The 22,949-nt window shown below is 41.5% G+C and overlaps 2 protein-coding genes across 3 annotated transcripts; both read right to left on the minus strand.

Moving 5' to 3' along the window:
* Positions 1 to 169: 169 nt before the first annotated feature.
* manba (mannosidase, beta A, lysosomal) lies at positions 170 to 9,911 on the minus strand. The gene is made up of 17 exons (XM_020659820.3): positions 9,565 to 9,911; positions 8,609 to 8,703; positions 8,426 to 8,531; positions 8,162 to 8,335; positions 7,348 to 7,471; positions 6,958 to 7,127; positions 5,898 to 6,008; positions 5,495 to 5,646; positions 5,253 to 5,370; positions 4,672 to 4,758; positions 3,728 to 3,895; positions 3,054 to 3,272; positions 2,773 to 2,937; positions 1,847 to 1,991; positions 1,448 to 1,590; positions 1,098 to 1,358; positions 170 to 933 (listed from the first exon to the last, which is right to left on the minus strand). The coding sequence occupies exons 1-17, from the start codon at positions 9,766 to 9,768 to the stop codon at positions 703 to 705; spliced, it is 2,673 nt and encodes an 890-aa protein (XP_020515476.2). The 5' UTR covers positions 9,769 to 9,911; the 3' UTR covers positions 170 to 702.
* A 1,583-nt stretch (positions 9,912 to 11,494) lies between these two features.
* On the minus strand, positions 11,495 to 22,451 carry LOC110004272 (ubiquitin-conjugating enzyme E2 D2). Of its 2 annotated transcripts, XM_065966069.1 has the most exons (8): positions 21,996 to 22,451; positions 19,442 to 19,505; positions 17,322 to 17,353; positions 17,044 to 17,121; positions 16,592 to 16,697; positions 15,561 to 15,654; positions 15,338 to 15,388; positions 11,495 to 12,565 (listed from the first exon to the last, which is right to left on the minus strand). In XM_065966069.1, the coding sequence occupies exons 1-7, from the start codon at positions 22,017 to 22,019 to the stop codon at positions 15,340 to 15,342; spliced, it is 447 nt and encodes a 148-aa protein (XP_065822141.1). In that variant the 5' UTR covers positions 22,020 to 22,451; the 3' UTR covers positions 11,495 to 12,565; positions 15,338 to 15,339. The 2 variants fall into 2 exon arrangements, with proteins under 2 accessions (XP_065822141.1, XP_020515477.1); XM_020659821.3 differs by lacking the exon at positions 15,338 to 15,388 and having other exon boundaries at positions 21,996 to 22,448.
* Between the last annotated feature and the right edge of the window lie 498 nt (positions 22,452 to 22,949).

The following is a 22,949-nucleotide window of genomic DNA, read 5'->3' on the forward strand; positions in this document are numbered from 1 at the left end:
TGAATCTATAAGATGAAGGATTAAAAAACATGATTCAGGTTTTCATTTCAGTATTTAAAGCTTTGCCATGTTTAAAAAAGAACTGATTAATAACAATTGAATGAGTTTATTTTACCTACAGTACAGACTGCTGTAAATAATCCGTAATAACCGGATATGACTCCTCAGGTGTGCAGAGAGATTTATTAGCACTTTGGCTCAAGAGTTCATTTTTTTAAAAACAGGAAGTGAGAGTGTTACAAGGTTCTCCTCCGTCTCTCGTCAGGAATAAAACAGGACAGAGAATTAAGAGCGTTTTATTAGATTGTTTTAAACGTTCATGAAAGCTTCATTAAAGAGTTTTTTGCTCTCCTGGTTGAGAACAGGGTTTCACTCTGTGGAGAGTTTAAGTTCCCTACAATGGTCGGACTGTTGTCTGAGGCTTTTCTGCTCCGAGCATTATCAGGAAACTTTTCTCAGCTGTTTGGCAACAAAAACAAGTTTGTAAAATATCCACTTCAGCGGTTTAAATATTGCGTCTCTCCTTCTGCACGGTCACAGCACATACAGCAGAAAGCAAACCGGACTTAAAGGATCCAGAAAGACGGAAAGCTTCTGCTTAATTAAATTATAAGATTGTAGAAGATTTTATTTTGAAAGGGCACAAACAGCTGCCTCGTCTCATCTCCCTCAACACGCTGAAAAGTCCTGCAGTATCTCGGGTCAGTAAACGTCCCTTAAAGACGTGACGCTGAGGGATCGGGAGAGCTCGGCGACGCTGGTGGGACGCCACGCGTTGAAGCCGACCGTCGTGCTCCTGGTGACCATCAGGAAGCCGTTGGAGGTGAAGCGCCCGGGGACGTTTCCCACGTCGAGCCAGACGAAAGGAGCCACAGAGTCCGAGTGAAGAGTCACCGAGTAACTTCCTCCCGTCTCGTCCTCCTCGACCTTCGCCTGCGGGGACACAAACACACGGCTAGAAAGGAGCAAGGAAGCAAGGAAGCTTCCTTCCCTCAGGATGTGGGACAGCGACCTTCTCCAGCGCTGCGTCCATTCATGATTTTAAAAACGGTTCTTTAATTCATTAAAACTCTTTTTTTTTAAACGAGGCGTCTCACCGTGATGTTCGGTCTCTGGAGTCCCTCGGCGTCTTTGGGCGAGCACAGGAAGTGGTGGTTTGTGGGGCCGTGCTGCTCGCCGCCGCCATCCTCCAAGTGAAATGTGAGCAGGCAAGTGAGGCGGGTGCAGCGTCCACATCCTGCCAGCAGGGCGGAGACAGGCTGCTTAAGAATAACCACAGCGCTGCCTCCGGGAACCGGGAGCAGGTCAGACTTCAGGGTGCACGCCAGATCCGGATCGGCCCACGAGTACACGGTCACCTGAGGAAGAGAGGAACGCCACGTTTTTAGATTTAAGACGTGCAGATGCAAATTAAAAACACAGATTGAGTGCAGAGTTGGAAACACACCGCCGCCCGGAGCTGCAGGTCGTCGCTCAGGTCCGAGACGGCGTGGATGAGCAGCGTGTCGGCGTCCTCGAACCCGACTGGCAGGACGGCGGCGAAGAAATCCTGAGCAAAGTAATGCAGCATTTTCCACTTCCCTCCAAACTCTACACACACACACACACACACACACACACACACACACACACACACACACACACACACACACACACACACACACACACACACACACACACACACACACACACACACACACACACACACACACACACACACACACACACACACACACACACACACACACACACACACACACACACACACACACACACACACACACACAGGTATAAAAGGTTCATTTTTAAAAACGGGGATGATTCATCTCAGGGGTCGTTCACTCACCGATAGACGACCAGGAAGGCGCCTGCCAGATGTCATTGAGCTGCCAGTAGAGGGCGCCCATCGTGTGACCTTTTCCCTCGACGATCTCGCTCCGACTTCTCCGATAAAACTCGGTCTGAGTCTTCACACACTCGGCCTGCATGACCTGCACATTAAACATGAACATCAGCTGCAAACACACACACTGTGGAGAGGAACAGGACGTCTGTTATGACGTCACCACTAACGCTTTGAAGGGTTTCATTTCGACCGACGCTCTTATTTTCAGAGAGCATATTTGGATGAGAGCGTCCTGACTCGATCAGACTGACTGACAGAAGACGGTTCATCTCTCCTGTTGTGTAATTTGTAGTTTCATATTTCCATATTCTTCAGTAAAAACTCTAAATACCATCTGAAGCTGTCGCACCCAAGTGTGCAAAGTTGTAGAAACTCATTCCGCCTTAAACTCTTTATATGTGATGTTTTGATCCAGCAGATGTCGCCCTTGAGCACCAGCATGAAACCAAAACAACTCGCGCTGCATTGTTGTGTTAGCATGCTAATGCTAGTGATCTTTATCATGCTGGTATCTTCACACTGCATGTAAATTTACCTGAAATGAGCGTGATCTAGAAACACAGTTAAGCAGTGAGTACAGTATGTTATTCTTCTTTTCTCTAGTCCCTCAATTAAACAACTTTTATACACGAGGGGAGGAGTCAGCCGGCCGTCCTGGCGATGTAAACAAAGTGAAGATAGGACTCTGAAAACTCTGAAAGCATCACAGACAGTGGGACTCGGGTGTTACACCCATTGTAGACAGTCATGACTCACAGAGTTATTTTCAGAGGAGATACTTGATTTCTATATTTAAGAGTGAAAAATCACATATAAAGACTTTAAAGGAATCCCACTCGACGTGTTGGTCGGTTTGTGAGCTTTACCTGAGTGATGTAAAGAGTATCTGAGAATCTTCTCAGAGGATCTGTGGAGTTCGGCAGGTTGAAGTGTAAAGCGGCCTGCAGCAACATCTGCCGGTTCCCGTCCTCGTGGTGCTGACGATGGGAGGAGAAGTTACTGCTGTAGCTCCAGTCTTCTTTCACAGACACCTGAAACATCAAGAAACAGAAACAGGAAGTAAGGGATGGGGGCACAAAAGTCCAAATATTTCTGATCTTCAGTGACCACAGTATTCCAAACATGAAGAAAAGTCTTATTGACTGACGGGCTGCAGGGTGGAGAAGGACGGCCATGACTGGAAGCCGTACTCGGAGGCGAATCGAGTCTGAGGGAACGTCCTCCAGTCCCAGCAGTCCAGCACGTAGCTGTAGAAGTGTGTGTCCCCGTAGTGAGGGTCGTACGGGTTTCCTGCCACCCATCCCTCCTGCTCCGATTCGGCGCCGTTTGTCGGACTGGAGACGAGGAACGGACGACTCTGGTCCTCCTGCGGGAGAGACAAGAGAACCACTTTTTATTCTGCAGACTCCTGACCCAAAATAAAACCTGAAACCATTAAATTAAACTGTTTCTCCAGGGTCAAAGAATCATTCTATATTATAATAATAATAATAATAATAATAAAAAATGTAATTTGTAACGCACTTTACATTTTTGCAAAAATAAAACTCAAACTGCTACAAAAAAATAAAAATAAAATAAAATTCATCAACTAAGCAACTAACAAAACTAAAAGCACAAGCAGAAAGCTTTGTTAAAAAGGTAGGACATATAAGGAAATGATGGCTTATTTATGATAAGGTGAGATATGATGGCTGCATCTTGTTTTTATTTATGTGTATTTTTAAATTTCACTATTTCATTATTTCAAATCAAAGAAATGTGTAAAAACAACAAAAACATGATCTTTTCTGCACATTAAAAACACGCTTTGACTCCCACCTGTTGAACTATTGCCCTGATGTTGTCCACGTACAGCGTCACATAGTCCTTCAGGTACACGGGCTTCTGGGTAACGGGGATGTTGAACCAGTCTGTCGCCAGAGCCGCTTCGTTTTCATTGTTCCCGCTCCAGATCACGATGGACGGGTGAGACTTCAGACGCCGGACCTGACAAGTAAATGCACATCAAACCTGAGCGCCTTTACAGTCAGAAACTAAAGCTTAAAATGTTTAAAAATGAACGCAGTGTTTTTGTCTGTCTTCATTCATTAAAGGAGCAATATGTAACTCTGACCCCTAGTGTTTAAAATGGGTACTGCAGTCTAAATTCTAAACATCATAGAGAGCTGTCTCCCCCCCCCTCCTCTCTAGAGTGGATGCTCACTCAGGTCACCATGTGGTGGACTCTGAAGCTTCAGTGTTTATCCAGCTCTGCATGGGTCTGTAAACCTTTCTGTGTTCTAACCTCTCTCCATTTTTCAAAAGCATCTCCAATATTGATCCTAGTTTGAGCACGTTTCTGCTCGTGGAGCTTATTAGAAACATGCAGAGGCTTTTTAGGTCGGGTACAATCACTTCTATCTGAACCACTTCTCTTGACCGCTTCCATCGCTGCAACACCTGTTGACCTGATAACTGCTCTCATATCTGGCAAACCGAGGGGCGTCCAAAACGGCCGTGTGGGGGGTGTCTTAAAAGCGCCTACCTTCTCTGGTCCAAACAAATCCAGAGCATTCAGGAGCAGAATCTAAAGTTAGAAGGAGGACATACTGGCTGCTGCATTGTTGTCAGAGAAGCCAGCACTTCAACATAGCATGTTTCCTTAATGATCAGAGAGTAAGATACCTTTATCATCTCACATGTTGCTCCTTTAATGTGTCCTTGTGGCTCTCTGAAGTGTCCATGTCTGACATCTTGTATGAAATGTAATAAAATAAACTGACCTGCTGGATGACCTCCTCTCTCACAGTCTGGATGAAGTCATCCGCGGTGGGATACATGGCGCAGGCGAACATGAAGTCCTGCCAAACCTGCACACACACATCTGAACACTTTGACTCTCCATCTGTTCACCAGTATGTTCATGAGTCATCGCAGCGTTACACAAACAGAAATACAAACGCATGCATGTGTCCTTAAATCATCTTGCAGTACTTCAGCAGAGAATCTTAAATTTGATGCTTGGAAAGGAAATTCACTTGGCCAGGTTTATATACCCGGATACACCGATAGACTTAGACTCAGTTTTAATGAATCAGTGCAAACAAGCTGCACAGGGACACAGGGTGAGGACTCCTAATACTCTAAAGACTTCCTTTTTGAGTCAGCCGACGAGATTTCTCAAATATTATGAGGAGCAAATGTATGTTATAGTATGGAGGTAGTAACAGAGGTGTTAGCCGGGATCAGCGCTGGCCTGCGGTCACACTGCTCCAGGACTAACCAGGCCTGAGCATGGTTACTTCTTGTACATAACGTCTTAATACAAAACAAGATGATGTCGCTGCAGGATGAGTGTAGTTACCATGATGCCCAGCTCATCACAGAGGCTGTAGAAGAGATCCTGTTCATACACGCCTCCTCCCCACACTCTGAGAGCGTTCATGTTAGCATCTGCCGCTGACTGCAACAAGTTCCTCAAGCTGCAGGCCAATCAAACACACACACAGCAGGGGGCTTCAGTTTCAACGCTCCCATGACCGATACAAACAAAAGTCAGAAATATGATATAAAGCATGGGAAGAAGTGAAGAAGAGAAGAACTCACACAGCGGGGGCGACGCGGTCCTGGAAGGAGTGGGCCGGGATCCAGTTGGAGCCTTTGAGGAAAATCGGTTTCCCATTGATCCGGAAATAAAAACTCAAGCCCGGGGACCCGACGATCGGCTCCTGGACGAGCTCTACTGTTCGGAAATACACCTTCAGGAGACATTTAAAAAAAAAAACACTGAGAAACGTTCATGTCAGAAATATGAGACTCCAGTTTCTCCTCTTGTTTTGTATCTGTTTGAGCACACATTTTCTGAAAAGTGGAGCAGGCAGAAGACGGAGAGGATGGACTTTTCTCATCATTGGGGGGTTTGTAGACGGACTAGAGACACATATTAGAGTTAGAGAAACATGGAGAAGTGGATGTGACCTTTAATCATTGACAGGAGGAGAAATCTGACCTTAGATTCTGTACTCAGGACCAAAATCCCGTCCTGTGAGCCTCTGATGCTGAGACAGTAAAAAGGCTGGTCACCGTGTCCGTTCGGCCACCACAGCTTCACATCGGCGCTCTGCAAGAAGAAGAAAAAGACTCAAAACTTCAGAACCAAACCTTCCTGATTTAAAGGCTTTCTGAAAACATCACAGACAGTGGGACTCGGGTGTTACACCCATTGTAGACAGTCATGACTCACAGAGTTATATTCAGAGGAGATACTTGATTTCTACATTTAAGTGTGAATAATCACATAGAAAGACTTTAAATTTGATTCTTTATAAATATCCGGCTGGTGACATTCCTTGTATCTGCATCTTGATTTCAAAATCCTCTAAAAAAATCTGTTAGTTCATAACATAATTAAAGAGCTCATATTCTGCCCTTTTTGGGGTTCTTATATTTAATCTATGTTCCTACTTTTGTACGTTCACAATAGATAAAGTTATAAAAAAGTGTCTGTTTTCATGTACTGCTCCTCCTTGCTCCCTCTACACTCTGAGTCCATCAGCTACACTCTGTTGAGCCCACACTGTTAGACCCCACGTGGGCCAAGTCTGCTCTGATTGGTCTGCCGATCCGCTCTGTCGTTATTGGTCAGTTGCTCAGCACGCTTCTCGGAACATGAGAACATTTCAACATGAGCTGCAGGGCCACAACGAGCCAATGGGCTTAGATCAGTGACATCACACTGACAAGACGTCACACTGACACATTTTTATGGAGGGGGGCTAGAACCGAGCGTTACATGCAGCTAATGCTACAGCTAACAGGAGGAGGCAGGAGAAGCCGCGTTTCCGTGGACTTTGCACAAAGATGTTCCTAAACATGCACAGGACACTTAGAAAACACTAAAGAGCAGATAAAACCAGAAAAAGAAGAATATGGGACCTTTAACACGTAAACAAGTCGTTGCTGTCACAAAACTTGGACTTCCTCGTCCTGATTACAGGAGGAGCCGAGAGACGGCGGTTTATTGTCTTGTTTATGGGATTAAAACAGTCGGACGGGAGTGTTTGGTGTACCGTGTTGATGTGTAAGGTGAAGCTGTTCTTGGTCTTTCCCGGTCCAAACTGTGCGTCGAAGGTCTCCTCTGAGTCCAGCTCAGGGATGGAGAGCGTGATGCGTCCGTTTGTCGTCTGAACTGAATCAACGTGAAGCTCCATCTGGATCCTCCACGAGGAGAGGCCGGAGTCTAGACAGAAACACAGATTATGAAGAGTAACATCAACACATAAATTAGGGTGTTTTCACAAGTCATACTGCCAAGTATCATTTACAAGACGTTTTCATCACTGCAGCATATACAGCAACTAATGAAGCTGTCTTTAATGTAACATCTGCTGTCTCCATGGCAACGATAAACATGTCATGGCGGCTGCTGCGTTGTGTTAAAAGATTTAAATTTGACGTACTGTATAGAGGGACAGATGAAACCTGGAGGAGCTGCAGGACATTGAAGGCCTCCAGTCTGACGTCCCTCCAGAGTCCCATCGTGGGGAATGAAGGCCCCCAGTCCCAACTGAACGAGCTCTGCTCCTGAACACAAACAGACAAGGTCCAATCAGTGAGCTGTGTAGAGAGTGAGATGATAAAGGTATCTTACTCTCTGATCATTAAGGAAACATGCTATGTTGAAGTGCTGGCTTCTCTGACAACAATGCAGCAGCCAGTATGTCCTCCTTCTAACTTTACATTCTGCTCCTGAATGCTCTGGATTTGTTTGGACCAGAGAAGGTAGGCGCTTTTAAGACCCCCCCCACACGGCCGTTTTGGACACCCCTCGGTTTGTCAGATATGAGAGCAGTTATCAGGTCAACAGGTGTTGCAGCGATGGAAGCGGTCAAGAGAAGTGGTTCAGATAGAAGTGATTGTACCCGACCTAAAAAGCCTCTGCATGTTTCTAATAAGCTCCACGAGCAGAAACGTGCTCAAACTAGGATCAATATTGGAGATGCTTTTGAAAAATGGAGAGAGGTTAGAACACAGAAAGGTTTACAGACCCATGCAGAGCTGGATAAACACTGAAGCTTCAGAGTCCACCACATGGTGACCTGAGTGAGCATCCACTCTAGAGAGGGGGGGGAGAGACAGCTCTCTATGATGTTTAGAATTTAGACTGCAGTACCCATTTTAAACACTAGGGGTCAGAGTTACATATTACTGAAACTATTGGCGCTGATTGTTTACCTTTATGTTTCCAGACAACAGGTTGAAGCACAAACTTACTTTTCGGATGAAATTGACGTGACACTCCCCCTTCTGGACGTCTGGAGGACACTCAGGAGGAACTCTGTACGCAGAGTGCGCTTTTCTCCGCTCAGACGCGTAAACAACCGGAGACAGCAGGTCGACCTTCAGCACGTTATCCCCGTCGTTCAGCAGCTCTCCCACTGAGAAATCCTACAAACACCAAGAACAGATGCTGCACATGACGCACTGAAGACGAGGTACAGAGAATTATAAAACCCGTTGTTCCATTTGTTTACGTACATATCTGCGAAACATGTTGTCTGTTTCCCCCACAACGACTCCATTGAGAAGAATCGACGCTACAGTGTCGACACCGTCAAAGACGAGCAGCACCTTCTGTTTGGACCTGAAGGTGGACACAACAAACTGGTTAAATTATATTTAAAAAGAGCTTAAAAACATCAAATAAATATTTAAACTGACCTCAGCTGAGTGGAGACGGTAAATGTCGTCGTGTATGTCCAGTTGTCGAGGGCGATCCATCGATATGACAGATCGTTGAACCTGAAATACGGGTCCTGAGAGGAGAGCAAGACTTACTTTTATTTAAATAAACGTCATATCTTTGTTAGTTTCTAGTTTATTAATGTGGTTAATATTTCACAATACTGACTTATTTATTTGAAACTTAAAAGTTTCTGTAATACAAAAAGAAACTATAATAAAAAAAGAATTGCTGATATTTCTGATAAATATGTTGCGTCCAGAAGTTAGAAGAAGAAGAAGTAGGCCAAGAAGATATACCGTATGTAGCCAATCTTTGGTTACATAAAAGGAGATTAGAATACAATAGAATAGAATTACTTTATTGATCCCAAACTGGGAAATTGTGGCGTTACAGCAGCAGGTTATCCAAACACACAATAAAAAACACAATATAATATTAAATACAAAGTAAATAAGCACTAAAAATATCAAAACTAAGAATGAGAATATATACAACCAGGATTTAACTAAATAATTAGTGGCATTAGAAAGGGTAAATAAATGAGACTCTAAAGGCCACCCCTGCATAAGTCAGTGGGCCCCCCCGATCAGAAAAGCCTGGACACGCCCCTGACAGTACCTCTACTTTTCTTAAATTCACATTAACACCTCATCAACAGCTCAGCAGGAGACTCAGAGTGCTTTCTTTATGTTTAGAATTATAAAGAGATAAAGATAAACTTTATTGATCCCCCATGAGAGAAATCTTTGCATTACAGCAGCTCAAGAAAAACAGGAAACAGGAATATAATTATTAAAAATAAAAATAGAAGTTAAAAATCAAACATATCTACATCAGTTAAATACAAAACTAGAATAATACAAAGGATAATAATAATATTAAGGATATAAATAAGGAGTATAAATTAAAAACATTGCCTTATTTTTCCCACCTGGATGAATCCCTGTTGTTGTAGCGCTGTGTGAACACATCCGGGTACCTGAGCAGGCAGCCACAGTGAACCATTGGAGTTTGAAAGACTCCATTTACCGTTCAGACTCCCGGTTAGTTTCTGCTCCGTTAACAACAAAACATCCGAAAACAAGCTCAACAAAACACAAGACACAAGAACACAAACGTCTCCACGCAGACTCATAGCTTCCGGTTTGTTGTTGTCATGGTTACTAACGGGAATACTCTTAAAAAGTGTAAATATAAGTGTAAAATATCCGCGGGTTTGTTGCGTTTAACAATCTGGAAGCAGGAACTTCCTTGTTCGTCATGTGACTGGTGACGTCGGAGTCAGCTGACCAGAGTTGTTGCACGAGGGGCGCGTTTTGGCGCGACATGTTAGCTTTCCTTTACTTTTAAATTACAAAATATAATCTGTTTTTATAAATAAAGACAGGACAAAAGAGATGCTCGTAGAAATGCTTGTTTACCTTGTATTATTCTATTATTGTATTTTTTCTCCCTTTATTTAACTGATGTAAATATGTTTGATTTTTTAACTTCTTGTTATTTTTAATAATTATATTCCTGTTTCCTGTTTTCTTGAGCTGTTGTAACGCAAAAATGTCCCCCATGGGGGATCAATAAAGTTTATCTTTATTCATTTAATTTGTGCTAATTTGTTGCTGTTGGCGTCGAAATCATCCAAAGTTATCAGGATGGACTTCAGTGGGCGAGTGGTTGCCATGGTTCCTTCTTTCTGCTTTTTGGACTTTTAGTTGTTTTTTATGTCCAACTCTGGTCCGACTACGCCTATAACTGTGAATTCAAATTAGAATTTTACATTTCAACTACCTACAATGGATAATAAATATTACAGACTAAATGAAATAAAATTTTTCGGGGGCAGGAAAAAACCCTTTAAGGTGCATTATGCAGCTTAGGTAGAGACATTTAAAAGTTGGAGAAGTGAACAGATTCTGTGGCATTTCATCAGAATCTTTACCTGATGAAGGTAAGAGACGGTAGAAAGTTAGATCCAACTTTTGGTTTGGGTTAATTTTGGCGCCCCCTCTGGACAAGGAACTACCTCTTATCTTTTTTCCGACTAATATAAACGTATGGAAGTAGTTTTTGTTTTAAAAACATAGATCTCCTGCTTCCTGTTGACAGTCGATTCAAACACTCACCAGGATCTTTTTCTGCTGAAAATAGAATCTAATGTTTTTTGCACAGTGCTCATCTACTCGTCCCGACATCTACCCCGCCACGGTAGTTACAGACATTTAAAATTCATAAATAGAAAATGATCACTCGTGACACAGATAGTCTTGTTTAGCTTCATAGGTCATATTGACATGAGTGTCAATGTCAGTCCGGTTCAAAACAGCCTAAAAAAACTGCTCACAGTAGCTTTAAATAGAAATACCCAAGTGAACTTTCAACACAGGAGTGTCAGTTAGATACTCCAAAATGCAGCAGCTCAGATTCTTACAGATGACAGCACAGCACTTTAATCTGAGCTTCTCCACATGGGCTTCTAATGAGTGTTAGAATTGATTTCAGTCATTACCTTTAAACCATGTATGGGCCTTGATCCAAACTATATAACAGAATTACTAATCCCTTATGAGCCAGACCGCATCCATATCTGCAGGTGGGGGCCTCCTGGTCCTTCCAGAGTCAAGCTCAATTTAAAGGTGACCCTACTTTTACCACGAGGGCCCCCCGACTACAGTATGACCTCTCAGAGGACATATGCACGAGTTGTTCACTTAAGCAGTTTTCACATTGTGCACTCCTGAAAAAAAATCTAGATAATTTCCTTTTTCCAAATTTAGTCTGCTCCAGGATTTGAACCGGAAACCCTCCGGACTTAACTATAGATTTATAAAAACACACACACACACAGAAAACTCGAGCATGCAGCCTTATGGTTTGAGTAACTTTATTGAAGGGAAAACTAAAAAGAAACAGAGCTACTCGTTGATCATCAACCAGCAGCTTTGCATCAATATTTCAGGGCTACAAGAAGACAGTGTTTGAGTGGGCGTAAAACTAAAAACTCATCTACTGGCTTCTAAAGAATGAAAAAGAAACAAAGCCTTTGACGGGAACCAATTTTTTTTTTTTCCTTCCAAACTGCTCAGCCTGACGATCCACTTTAAATCTGCAGAAACATATCAGATATAATATCCTACCTTTATTAACATGCATAAAATACAACACTGAAGTTCTTATATTTTTGTTTCCTTAACATTGATATATAATGCTGTGCTTCTCTGTACACACACTTTGATAGTGGAATAAGATACACGTCTTTCCTCAGGTAAGAGGTTGCTATACTAATGATCAGAAGAACATACCGACGTCACGCCAGTCCAGGAAGCCAATGCAGGAGCTGCTAGCCAGTTTCAAAATCTTTCAGATTTGGCATTTCCCCCCTTTTTTTTTTTGATTTCACCAAATTTGATTTAAAATGCAGCCGAATTTTTGCCGCTTTGAAAGTTGAGATTTGATTGCAAAAGACAGGTTTCTCTATCAGTGCTTTAAGCCCACAGTGAAGTAAAGATCCACCCGGACAGGAGACCAGTCGCATCCGATTCTACTAAGTGTGTGCAGAGTAAACGAATAACATCACCAAATCTGGGGTTGAAAAACTCTTACTGGGGCATGCTCAAGCTGTTCAGCACCACGGTGATTTTTTATTATATTTTTTTTAAACTCCGTATGAAACTTCACAGAAACTGGCACATGTCCTAGAGAGAGAAAACACTATCTTCTTATGAGCGCGGGTGGAAAAAGTAAGGGGTAAAATGCTCTGATTAACAAAAACAAGGAGGAAACAAAACAAGTGAAAAAAAAAAAACTGAAAAGAAAAAAAAGAAAAAAACTGAATCCTGGATCTTTTTTAGTTTGAACCAGCAACGTCATTTTCCCTCCACCTCTCCAGCCATCACATGGCGTATTTGCTTGTCCATTCTTTTGCTGTTTTGCAGTATCTGCGGAGACAAAGAAGAGCAAACGTTAGACGTCGAGCAGCTCAAAACAATCACTCTGCATTAAACTCACACGCTCATGTTGGATGTATTAAAGCTCATGCACTCTTTGCACACCGCTCTTTAAGGGCGTCATTACATAAAGCACAACAATGACACTCTTTGTACAAACCTAACTTCCTCCATACCTGAAACATTTTATTGGTACAGTGTTGTAGTCAAGACCACAGAAACAAAAAATAAATAAATAAGTGCAACTTATTTTTATTTCATTTAATCCTTTTCTCCTTCTTTAACAGTATGCTTAACCTGACTATCTATATACTTAGATAGGCACAAAGCTCACTCTGGATGCTGCATACTGTGTGTGTATATATATATTTCTATGTATCGTTACCTTTTCCCCACTGGGTGTTAAAAATATGAAAAAATGTTGGAAACGTTAATGTATTGCAATAAAAGTATAAAACTTTTTTTTTTTTTTTTTAGAAGACCACAGAAACCTGAGACCAAGACAAGACCTAAGACCAGAGTGCTCAGAGACAAGACCGAGACATTTAGGGATCAAGACCAAGACCGGTAACACCGGGATGGTTGTGGTCATATAAAAATGAAACTACAAATGAACTGAAGTTCTTTTAGAAAGAGGCGTTTTCCTTATCTCAGTAAAGACGTGGAATAAAAGCCAGTCAGTGGTGGTCTTGATTTAACATCTGGAGTCCGCTGAGACCGAGACAAGACAGAGTAAAAACTACTTTCTGAGACCTTCAGAAAGTAGTCTTGAGACCCAGACCTATTTCGAGTATGACAACACTAACACACCTCTTACAAAAGTAAAGATATCATTTCTAAGTTTGGCAAGATGCTGTTAGTGGTCGTTTCCATGCAGACAATTTTTTACACAAGTAGTTTTGCTTTGAGTCGTTTCTCCGTTTTAACACGAGTCAGTTTCTTTCTCATGCTTAGATGATGTTCCAGATCCTTCAGGTAATGCAGAAGTTATAAAGGCGATGGTGCGACCTCTGTGCACAGAATTAAACTGCATCATTATGTTTCCTGTTCTCCAGTATGAGCCTCTCTGCGCTTTTGTTGATACCATAAAAATGCAGGACTTTGTCCAGTATCACCATGCTTCACCACGCACTTTAAACATGGTGTCAGACCCCTTCCATGTTCTTTTTAGCTACGTCCTGCCTCCCGCCCCCCCTCCTGTCTGAAAGTGAAAGTCTCCCGCTGTGAGGTGCGTGTGTGAACAACCGGATCAGGACATGAGGAGCAGCCTGCCTGACATTTTAAAGAGTGCATGTGTGAAAGCAGCTTCTGAAGATCAATGTGCATCTCATGGTTGATGTAATAAAGTTCCTCGTGCTGTAGGTGCCGGCGTTTACTTTCTAACAGCTCCTCTTTTAGGCGTGTTGACACCCGAGGGTCACGGTAAACCCAACAGCATGAAACCCAACCCTCGTAGTGCTGCTTATTGTTTCTCTGCTACGCTTCAGCATCCCGACACCAGAGCTCATGAATGAGATTTATTTGGCAGCTGACGGTTGGAGTGTCCTCAAATGAACCGGCACTAACGTATTTCAGGACGGTCTGTGGCGTGCTGACATCTGCCTCACCACGCATCAATAAAGAAACCCATTACCAGCTGTGATGGATAAACCGGTGTGAAGCAGCTACCAGGTGATTGTTACACCACACTGACAGATATGAAATATAAGTGCATCATAAGTGCTTTAAAATGATCTGCAGTAAAATGGAACGCCGTCGTGCCAGCTGATGACATCGGCCGAAACTAGCATACCAAGTGGCTATCGTATCGGCTAATTTTATTTCAAATGTGCGCAAATATTGCTCGATTTATTCTCCAGTCAAAAAGCATTTCATTTGAGTTTCATTGTATTACACTAGCAGTTCTCTTTCACCAGCAGATGGCGCTATCAGGATTACAACAAACATCAACACTCTGCAGAGCGTCGAGCGGTGAGGCACGTTCATGCTCAGTCATGCTGCTTTTAGGTGTTGCTCGAGTGATCCAATTTTCAGAGTTTAGAAGTCGTTCTTCCGACTTTTATGTGTTCAAGTGACTTCAGTTTGGAAAGTCTGAATGTTTTAACAGCAAAAAAACAGTGTTGATGCTATGAAGAAGATCTGCAAAATGTCATTGTTTAAAGTTATATTTGAGCAGAAAGTTTATATATACACGTGAATAAATATATATATATTTTTTAACATTAACAAAATATATTTTGTCCCCCATGTGATGACGATTCTGACGTCAAATCGGGCACCTCATTCTTTTCCGAGTTGAGCAAGAAGTGTTCATGTGCACATGAGAACTCGGAAACTCGTTTTTCCCATGTGTCCGACACCACATGAATGCAGCATTATTTTCCAGTTGAGTGACCATCTTGTCGTCATTAGAAATCTTTTCCACAAGTGTTTGAAAACTACATCTGAGGAATCAACACAATAAATGTGTTCATCAATATCAATCTCTAAAGATCGAACAAAGATATCGGCCAATCGGAGTTATCCTCTTCCTGACCTCGATATCTGAACCTGGTCGTAACCCAGACAGACATCAGTGACCCGCCTCTCTCTTTGTGGATTTACAGGTTATCAAGATGCTCGAGCAGTTCCTCTCCTTGTTCACATATTCAGGGATTAGTACGATCACAGTGACGTCAGTGAGACCAGACAGAGCATCACAAACTCAATGGGTCAAAAACCCAAACACACCAGCCAAGATGCAGCGCTGGCTCTCAGCCTTACCCCTAAAGCATGGCATACTTTGTAGTCCACTCCTGAGCTAGTTTGTTGTACCTGACGGGACGAGACAAGGTGACACACTACAGTTTGAGTTTCCTTCCTGCACCATCGTTCAGTGAATCCCCGGGCTGAGTCGTGCACAACATTACTCAACACATTTTAAAAAAAAAACATCTCCTGAACAACGTTAACAAAAACAGGTGAATGTTTTTTTATATTTACTTACTTCAAGTTATCTGTTTTGTACATTCGTGCGATCTCTGGCACTAATGGGTCGTCAGGGTTTGGGTCACATAGGAGTGAGCAAATGGAGAGAAGTACTGGAAGAGAGAAGATAAAAGGTCAGGTTAACCAATAATCCAAACAGGGAAATGAACACACTACAGCTCATACACAAGTCCTTGATACCTTCAAGAAACACCGGTGGCACATCGGGACACAGTAAGCATTAAAGAGTTTTCCTCGTATGCTACACAGGCAGGTATGTGCCGGTATCAATGAAATCCTAACGATAGAAATCCCTAACTGCCATTGTAACTTAAATAAAAAAATAAAAAAATAAAAGTTATAACGTACTTCCCAAAGGCTGCAAAATAAAAAGAGGTAGATCATTAATGCAGCATAAGAATTAACTTAAAACAACTTCAAAATAATTTAAAAACATTTTTTTTAAGGTTGTTTCAGTTCATCTCATTTAAAAGTATAATTCTGTCTGCTGTACTTTACATCATTTGGGGCAGCATCTCTCCATCAAGGGGAACTCAAAGACTTGAACATAGTCCACAAGTAACATTAGGACAGAAGTTTGAATGTTTTTATCATCGATCTGTACTTCAAATGTGATCTGATTTAATTCAGACCCTTTAAGAGCGTTTGATGTGAAAACTTTGAGAATGAGACATGTATGGGGTTTGTTGATCCATACGCCAGGGCTGCAGGCAAATTCACAATCTTAAGTCATATTAAAGGAGCAATATGTAACTGACACCTAGTGGTTAAAATGGGTACTGCAGTCTAAATTCTAAACATCATTGAGTGTCTACCTTCTCTGGTCCAAACAAATCCAGAGCATTCAGGAGCAGAATCTAAAGTTAGAAGGAGGACATACTGGCTGCTGCATTGTTGTCAGAGAAGCCAGCACTTCAACATAGCATGTTTCCTTAATGATCAGAGAGTAAGATACCTTTATCATCTCACTCTCTACACATCTTGCATGTTGCTCCTTTAAATAAAGTTGTTTTCCCCCTCTGTTCTTACCTTTTGAAATAGTAAGTGCAGGAGACCACTGTGATCTGAGAATATCCAGGCAGATACTGCCGTTACTGTTTATGTTTGGGTGGTAAATTCTTGTTGTAAATGCAACCTGTAAAAAAACAAAATGCAAAGCAGTGAGAACAGGTACAAACAGCAGATCAATGTTATCTAACATGAAAACTTTGACACGAGGCATTGACGTTTGACACTCATGACTATCTACTTCTGGAACGACGGGTATTCCTTCATGAGGGCTGACAACAGATTAAATCACTTTATGACACCAGCAGGTTTCCTTGAAGTACAAACACATCCTTGTCAAGTCTCTTACTTTCACCAACACATTATTAACAGAAGTGTTTAAGTTCCCTTCAATATCCTGGAAATATGTTTCCATGAATGGTACGACATCTTAAATTATACAAAAAACCTTGTAACAGGGGGATCCAGCTTACCTTGGGGGGTTTGAAGGGGTAGTCTGTTGGAAAATGAATTGTCAAGAAGAAAACGCCTCCCTGATATGGACTGTCATTCTGAAAGCAAGCAACACATTTACATACTTTAGAGGAGAATCATCCAAATTCCTCATGTCCTCATTATCAAGTCAAATGTTAACCTTTATCTCATGAGTTCATTTAAAGCAGTAAAAGGGGGCAATGACAAAATACAACACTGTGATGCATTAAAAAAAAGTGCACACAGAGCAACAACTCATCATAAAATGTCGACTTACAGGTCCCATGATTGTGGCTTGCCAGTGAAACACTGCAGAGAGAACAGAAAGTAAATGTTACAAAAACAGGAAAAGGTCACAGGTACGAGATCTGACGGGCTTCTGAGCCGCCTCCGCAGCTTCAAAGACACCTTTATAGACTACACTCAGTCAATACTGTGCTGCATTTATGTAGGGACACTTCTCCTTTGTGTAATGTTACTTCAACCGTGCAATCTGTGAACGGGTCTACAGTTTGTCTCAGTCGCCCATGTGTGCAGCACTTCTACTTATTATCGTGTTACTTCAGCATCTTTTGCAGTATTCACCACTGCACTGTTTCATATTTAGTCATGTAAATATTAGTCTTTTCTTATTATGTTTATTGTTGATATTTAATGTTGTACCTTTACATAAGAGAGCACAGTTCACCAAAGTTAAATTCCTTGTGTGTGTGTGTAAGCATATCTGGCCAAGAAATCTGATTCTGATTCTACGAGCTGGATAACACCGCCTGCAGGTACAACCTCTACATCGTCCAACACCGCACGTTAGCGCTGGGTATTTCCACATCTACATGATACAAGACAGATGTTTTTTTTGTTGCTCTATTTGGCATTTCACAGAGTTGAAGAGATAGCCTCAGCGCTTAGCAGGGAGTGACTGCCCCCCATAACAAAAAAATAGAATTTTGGAAGTTATGAATCTATTTAAAATCTTAGAAGAATCTTGATTTTTACATAAATTACAATTTTTCCCAGCTCTAATAGTGATATACGTTGGTTTTGGATAATGACCATGTCCAACAGCTGTTCTTTATGGTTGAGAATAACAGCAGAGGCATATTAAAAGATCCTAATACTTAAAACACTTCAATTCAGATCCTCAGATATTCTAGAAAAACAAGAAATCCATTAAAACATTTTAATCCCAGAGCTGTGTTTATGGTGATATTGTGAACTGCACCATCAGGCAACTGTCTTTGAAAACTGTCATGACAGCTTTGCAGCCAAATCGATTCTGAAACATCTGCATTGATAAATGTATTTGCAAGGAGCACGATATATATTGACATATCGATTTTTTTTTTTAAAGACTGTTAATGAGGCGTCGTCAAAAGATCTGCAGATCGGCATTTTTTTTTATTTTATTAAATGTTCTGTGGATGATTATGGATCTAACGCGTTTGGATTAAATCTCTTACTGAATTTAAATTGTGGGGACTCAGTTTGGTGAATTATGATGATCAGGAGAGTTCAGTAAATCTAAAATGATACGTTTGAAGACGTTTGTTTGTCGCTGGTCTGACACACTTACAAACACACACACACACACATTGGGCCATCAGTGTGTGTGTGTGTGAAGTATTTCTGATTCTGATGTTGATAACAATAGTGTTACTCTAAAGTCCAGAAAGTTTCCCGACCCTCATCCTCAAACTCGGTCAATTTGAACTTTTGTCATTTTAACAGAAGTTTCTATCTGCTGTGTCATGGAGTATTTCCTACTGACACAAGATAGAGCCAATCACAAGATAGAAGGCGGGACATAACGTTGGAATGAATTAGATCTGATAATTTGCTTTGATGAAACTTTTTAATTGGTCTGACATTAGTAGTAAACAGCCCTGAGCACAGGATGAGTCATCAGAAACACCCAGATGCTTTATGGGAATATATTTGGCAGATAAGTGAACATTTTAAAACACTGGATTGAAACCAGGAAAATGTGTTTTTCTTTTTGAGGGGGACTTGGTGGGCAACTACACTACGAAGATGATAAAGCAACAGATGCAGGACAGGAGAAGTCCAGGGGTCACCCTCCAAACAGGAAACTATCTTTTATGGTACATTAGGTGTGCCATTGTAATACAAAGTCCTACATATTCCAAAGAGACTGTTGAATTATAATTTAAAACAATTTCAAATTTGATTTATTTGCATTCTAGTTTCTTAAATGCCAAGACTTCCTGTGCTTTCCTTTTTTTTTTAAACAATAGCAAATCATATCTTATTATGAACTTTAAGTCATTAAAAAAACAGACATTTCAGAGATGTAACTTTGGTCCTTAAGATAGTCATAAACAGAATAATACGTGTTTGAGCCTTTAAGAGTTTTAGGAAAGTGTCGGGGACACTTACTGTCATCACCCACTGGGCCGGCTGAGCACTGTGCAGGAGGGTCACGAGAAAAATCGTTGAGCTCCTGTAATGAAAAGAGGTTTAGAACAAAAACCAAATTAGACCACAGTAATCTTCACAGACAAAACAACCAGGAGACAGGATCTGAAATCAACATGCCAACACGGGGGGTGGGGGTGGTGGGAAACAGAGCTGCATTTATTTCACAACACCTTCCTGCCCGTGTTGTTATCTCCTGCAACTCTCTTCCAAGTTCAACACATCAACAGCTCATAGGGGAGAGAGGGAGAGAGGGGGGCTACTTTGTTATCGCCTCCACATTTTACAGCCAGATGAGCCTGAAGCGTACATTCACTACAAGTATTTTTAGGTCCACAGCTACTTCAGAGTGAGGTGGAAACCTCCGCCCCACCCCGGGTCTTCTGACACGCACCATAACACAAGATAGTTCATGGATTTCACTGGAAGAGGTAATCTAGTCAACAACAGAATGAAGCCATGAGAGCAGAACTTGTGTTGTAATACTGGATATCATGTATGGTCTTATGACCTTTAGACCACTTTTTAAAGGTTTCAGTTTTGTACAAACGTAATCATGTCACAATACTGTATAGTCCTGGATTTCCTCAAAAGATCTCAGATCTTGTGGGTTTCATCCAGTAGACTCTGAATATTTGTGTCTGATTTGGTCTCACCCTGCCTTGATCCCTAAACATTAAGTTATTTGTCCGCCTTGAGCCGGCGTTCATGTCCAACTCGTTTTCATTAAGTGTCTGACACCACATGAATGCAGGGCAACATTTGGTTTCGATCACGACTTTGTGTCACACTTTAAACGCACGATTTGTAAATTCCAGTCTGCTCTCAAGCAAAACAATTACAAAATATGACGTCAGGGCTGGCGGGGAATCATGGGAGTGATTCTCTGCTACTCCACCCACAACCCTGATGAAAACAAACTGAGTTGACCGTAGTCAAGGTGACCTCAGGAAGAGAATATGTTGACAGACAAGCTAATGTGACCGAGTATAATTTACATAACATTTTTAAATCACAGAGGCACAAACAGTAAGGGAGCTTTCAGTAGCAGTTCCCGCTTCTTGGACACAATTACTGGTGTTTCTACGGCAACGACCACGGCTTGTTGTGTCTGTAATCATGGCAGGTGCCACAACAAAACACATCCCACTACAACTACAAAAATTACATCTTTCTCTAGTTTTAAGAACTGTTGGAAATATTTGATTTAATGTCAGAACTTTAAAAAAAAACAAACAACATTGTTTTATATTTTTGTGTCAAACGCTAAAACAATTATTTATATATATATAAAAAACAATTATTTATATATATATATATATATATATAAAAATAATTGTTTTAGCGTTTGACACAAAAATATAAAACAATGTTGTTGTTTTTTTTTAAAGTTAACAGGGCGCTGGTGGTGCAATGGTTAGTGCCCCCATGTATGGAGGCTGTCGTCTCAAGCGGGCAGCCCAGGTTCGAATCCCACCTGTGGCTTCCTTTTCCCGCATGTCGTTCCCCACTCTCCTATCTCTCCATTAAAGGCCAAAAAGCCCAAAAATAAATCTTTGAAATAAATAAATAGTGCTTTATAACAATTTAAATCTTCACATTACTGTATTGTCTTTTTTATCCTACTACAATTTTAAATATTTTCCTCTTATGTATTTATTTTACTATCTTGTTGCTTTTGTGTGTCGTATTTTATACATATTTTTTAATTCTTATTGGAGTGCATTAGTCTCCCAATGATTTTATAAACTACTTTTTAATCAATAACTTTCTGCACTCTTGTTAAGCACTTTGAACTGCAATTTAATTTGTCTGAAAGGTGCTGTATAAATAAAGTTTGATTGATTGATATTGTACCTTTAACAATCCAGGTGTTTTCCTCCCTCCCTCCATTATATTATTTAATATCATAATCTGCTGCCAACTTCCTCCATTTAACTGCCAGAACACACCCTGTGATGTGCACAGAACAAATACCATCACATACCAAGGAAGTGGATCATGACTAACACACAGCAGTGAGTCAGGAAGTTCTGGAAACATCGATAATATTATGAAATCTGTTCTTATATTAACACACACTTAGCACGTACATAACATCCTAAACGCGTGTGTGTGTGCGTGTGTGTGTTTATGTAAACCTAAGTAGTGTTGGGAAACTCATGCGGCCTCTATGACGTCACTTCGACGAACACACCAGACGTGTAACCGAAGATGCTAACGCTAATGCTAACTAGCTCGCTGGGGCTAACCGAAACCGTTTCCGCGTAGTAGCCGGTGCGGGGAGTGAAAACAACAGGCACACCGAGGGGAACAAACACACAATATATAACTAAAGTTAACACAACCACAGAAAAAAAACACTTCAAAGTCCCCTCGATTGTGTACTTCACCGCCGTTTCTCAGGATTCAGCGCTGAGGGAGGCTAACGCGGCGAGGCGACACATCTTAGCATCGCTGACATGTAAGCTAACAGTAAGCTAACAGTAAGCTAGCAGCATCGACGTTGTCTTACCTTGTGGATCCTTTTCAGAGCCATCCTCTCTCGATGTTATTCTCTTTGATTTGAAGGCTTTCCGATGCGAGCAGTAAGCGGCAGCTGTAGTGTGCCAGGATGATTCACAATCCCGTCAAGTATTTTGACACCGGGGCTTTTCCTTTCTTTTCCTCGAGCTAGCGCAGTTAGCCGAACGGAGCTAAAACTACGTATGCGCGGAGATGCTAACAAAGCTAGCGGTGCGATCTTTCTCTCCCGCTGACGTTCACGGCGCCCTTCGATGACCCTTCGCTTTCCTTCACGTTTCAGCGTCTTATGTTGGATTATTTAAATCCCGGTACAGGTTGAGTAAGTGCTCGTATCAGGTGAAGTGTCCCCCCCGTCGACAAAGTGCTCCTCTCTTCTTTTGCTTTCGGTCGCCGTCGTTAGCCCACTAGCGGCTGGCTGCTGTTATTTGAAGCTTTACGGAGGAAGGCGGTCCCGGTCTGTGCTGACTGACGGGACCCGGATGTGGAGGCAGATTGGTTAAAAACAGCATGTATGACAAACCAGTCAGCACATTACATTTTACTGTTGTGAGCCCTGATGTGTGCAATGACGAAACTTATTTATATTTTCATTTCATTGTACAGTGTTCCCCTTGTTATTTTTATTTCTGTATTATATCTTTGCTTTAATACAGTGTATATTTCTGTACAGTTTATTTTAAATCAATTAGCTGTTACTACAACTTATTTCTTTTTACTCTTACTTTTTTTTTGTACTTTTCTACTCTATTTTTTTCTAATTCTATTCTATTTTATATATAATTTAAAGCTGACTCAGGGAGAAACGCACTGTACCTGGACAAAAGGACAAAACACCTTTACATTCTAGAAAACAAGTTTACAAGTGGCAGATCACATATCCTGTAACCCCTCACATTATTACCATTTAAGGTTAGAATAGTTTTGGTTTCTTCATTCGTTTTTA

The sequence above is a fragment of the Labrus bergylta genome, chromosome 18, assembly GCF_963930695.1.
Source record: "Labrus bergylta chromosome 18, fLabBer1.1, whole genome shotgun sequence".
In the NCBI taxonomy this organism is placed as follows: domain Eukaryota; kingdom Metazoa; phylum Chordata; class Actinopteri; order Labriformes; family Labridae; genus Labrus; species Labrus bergylta.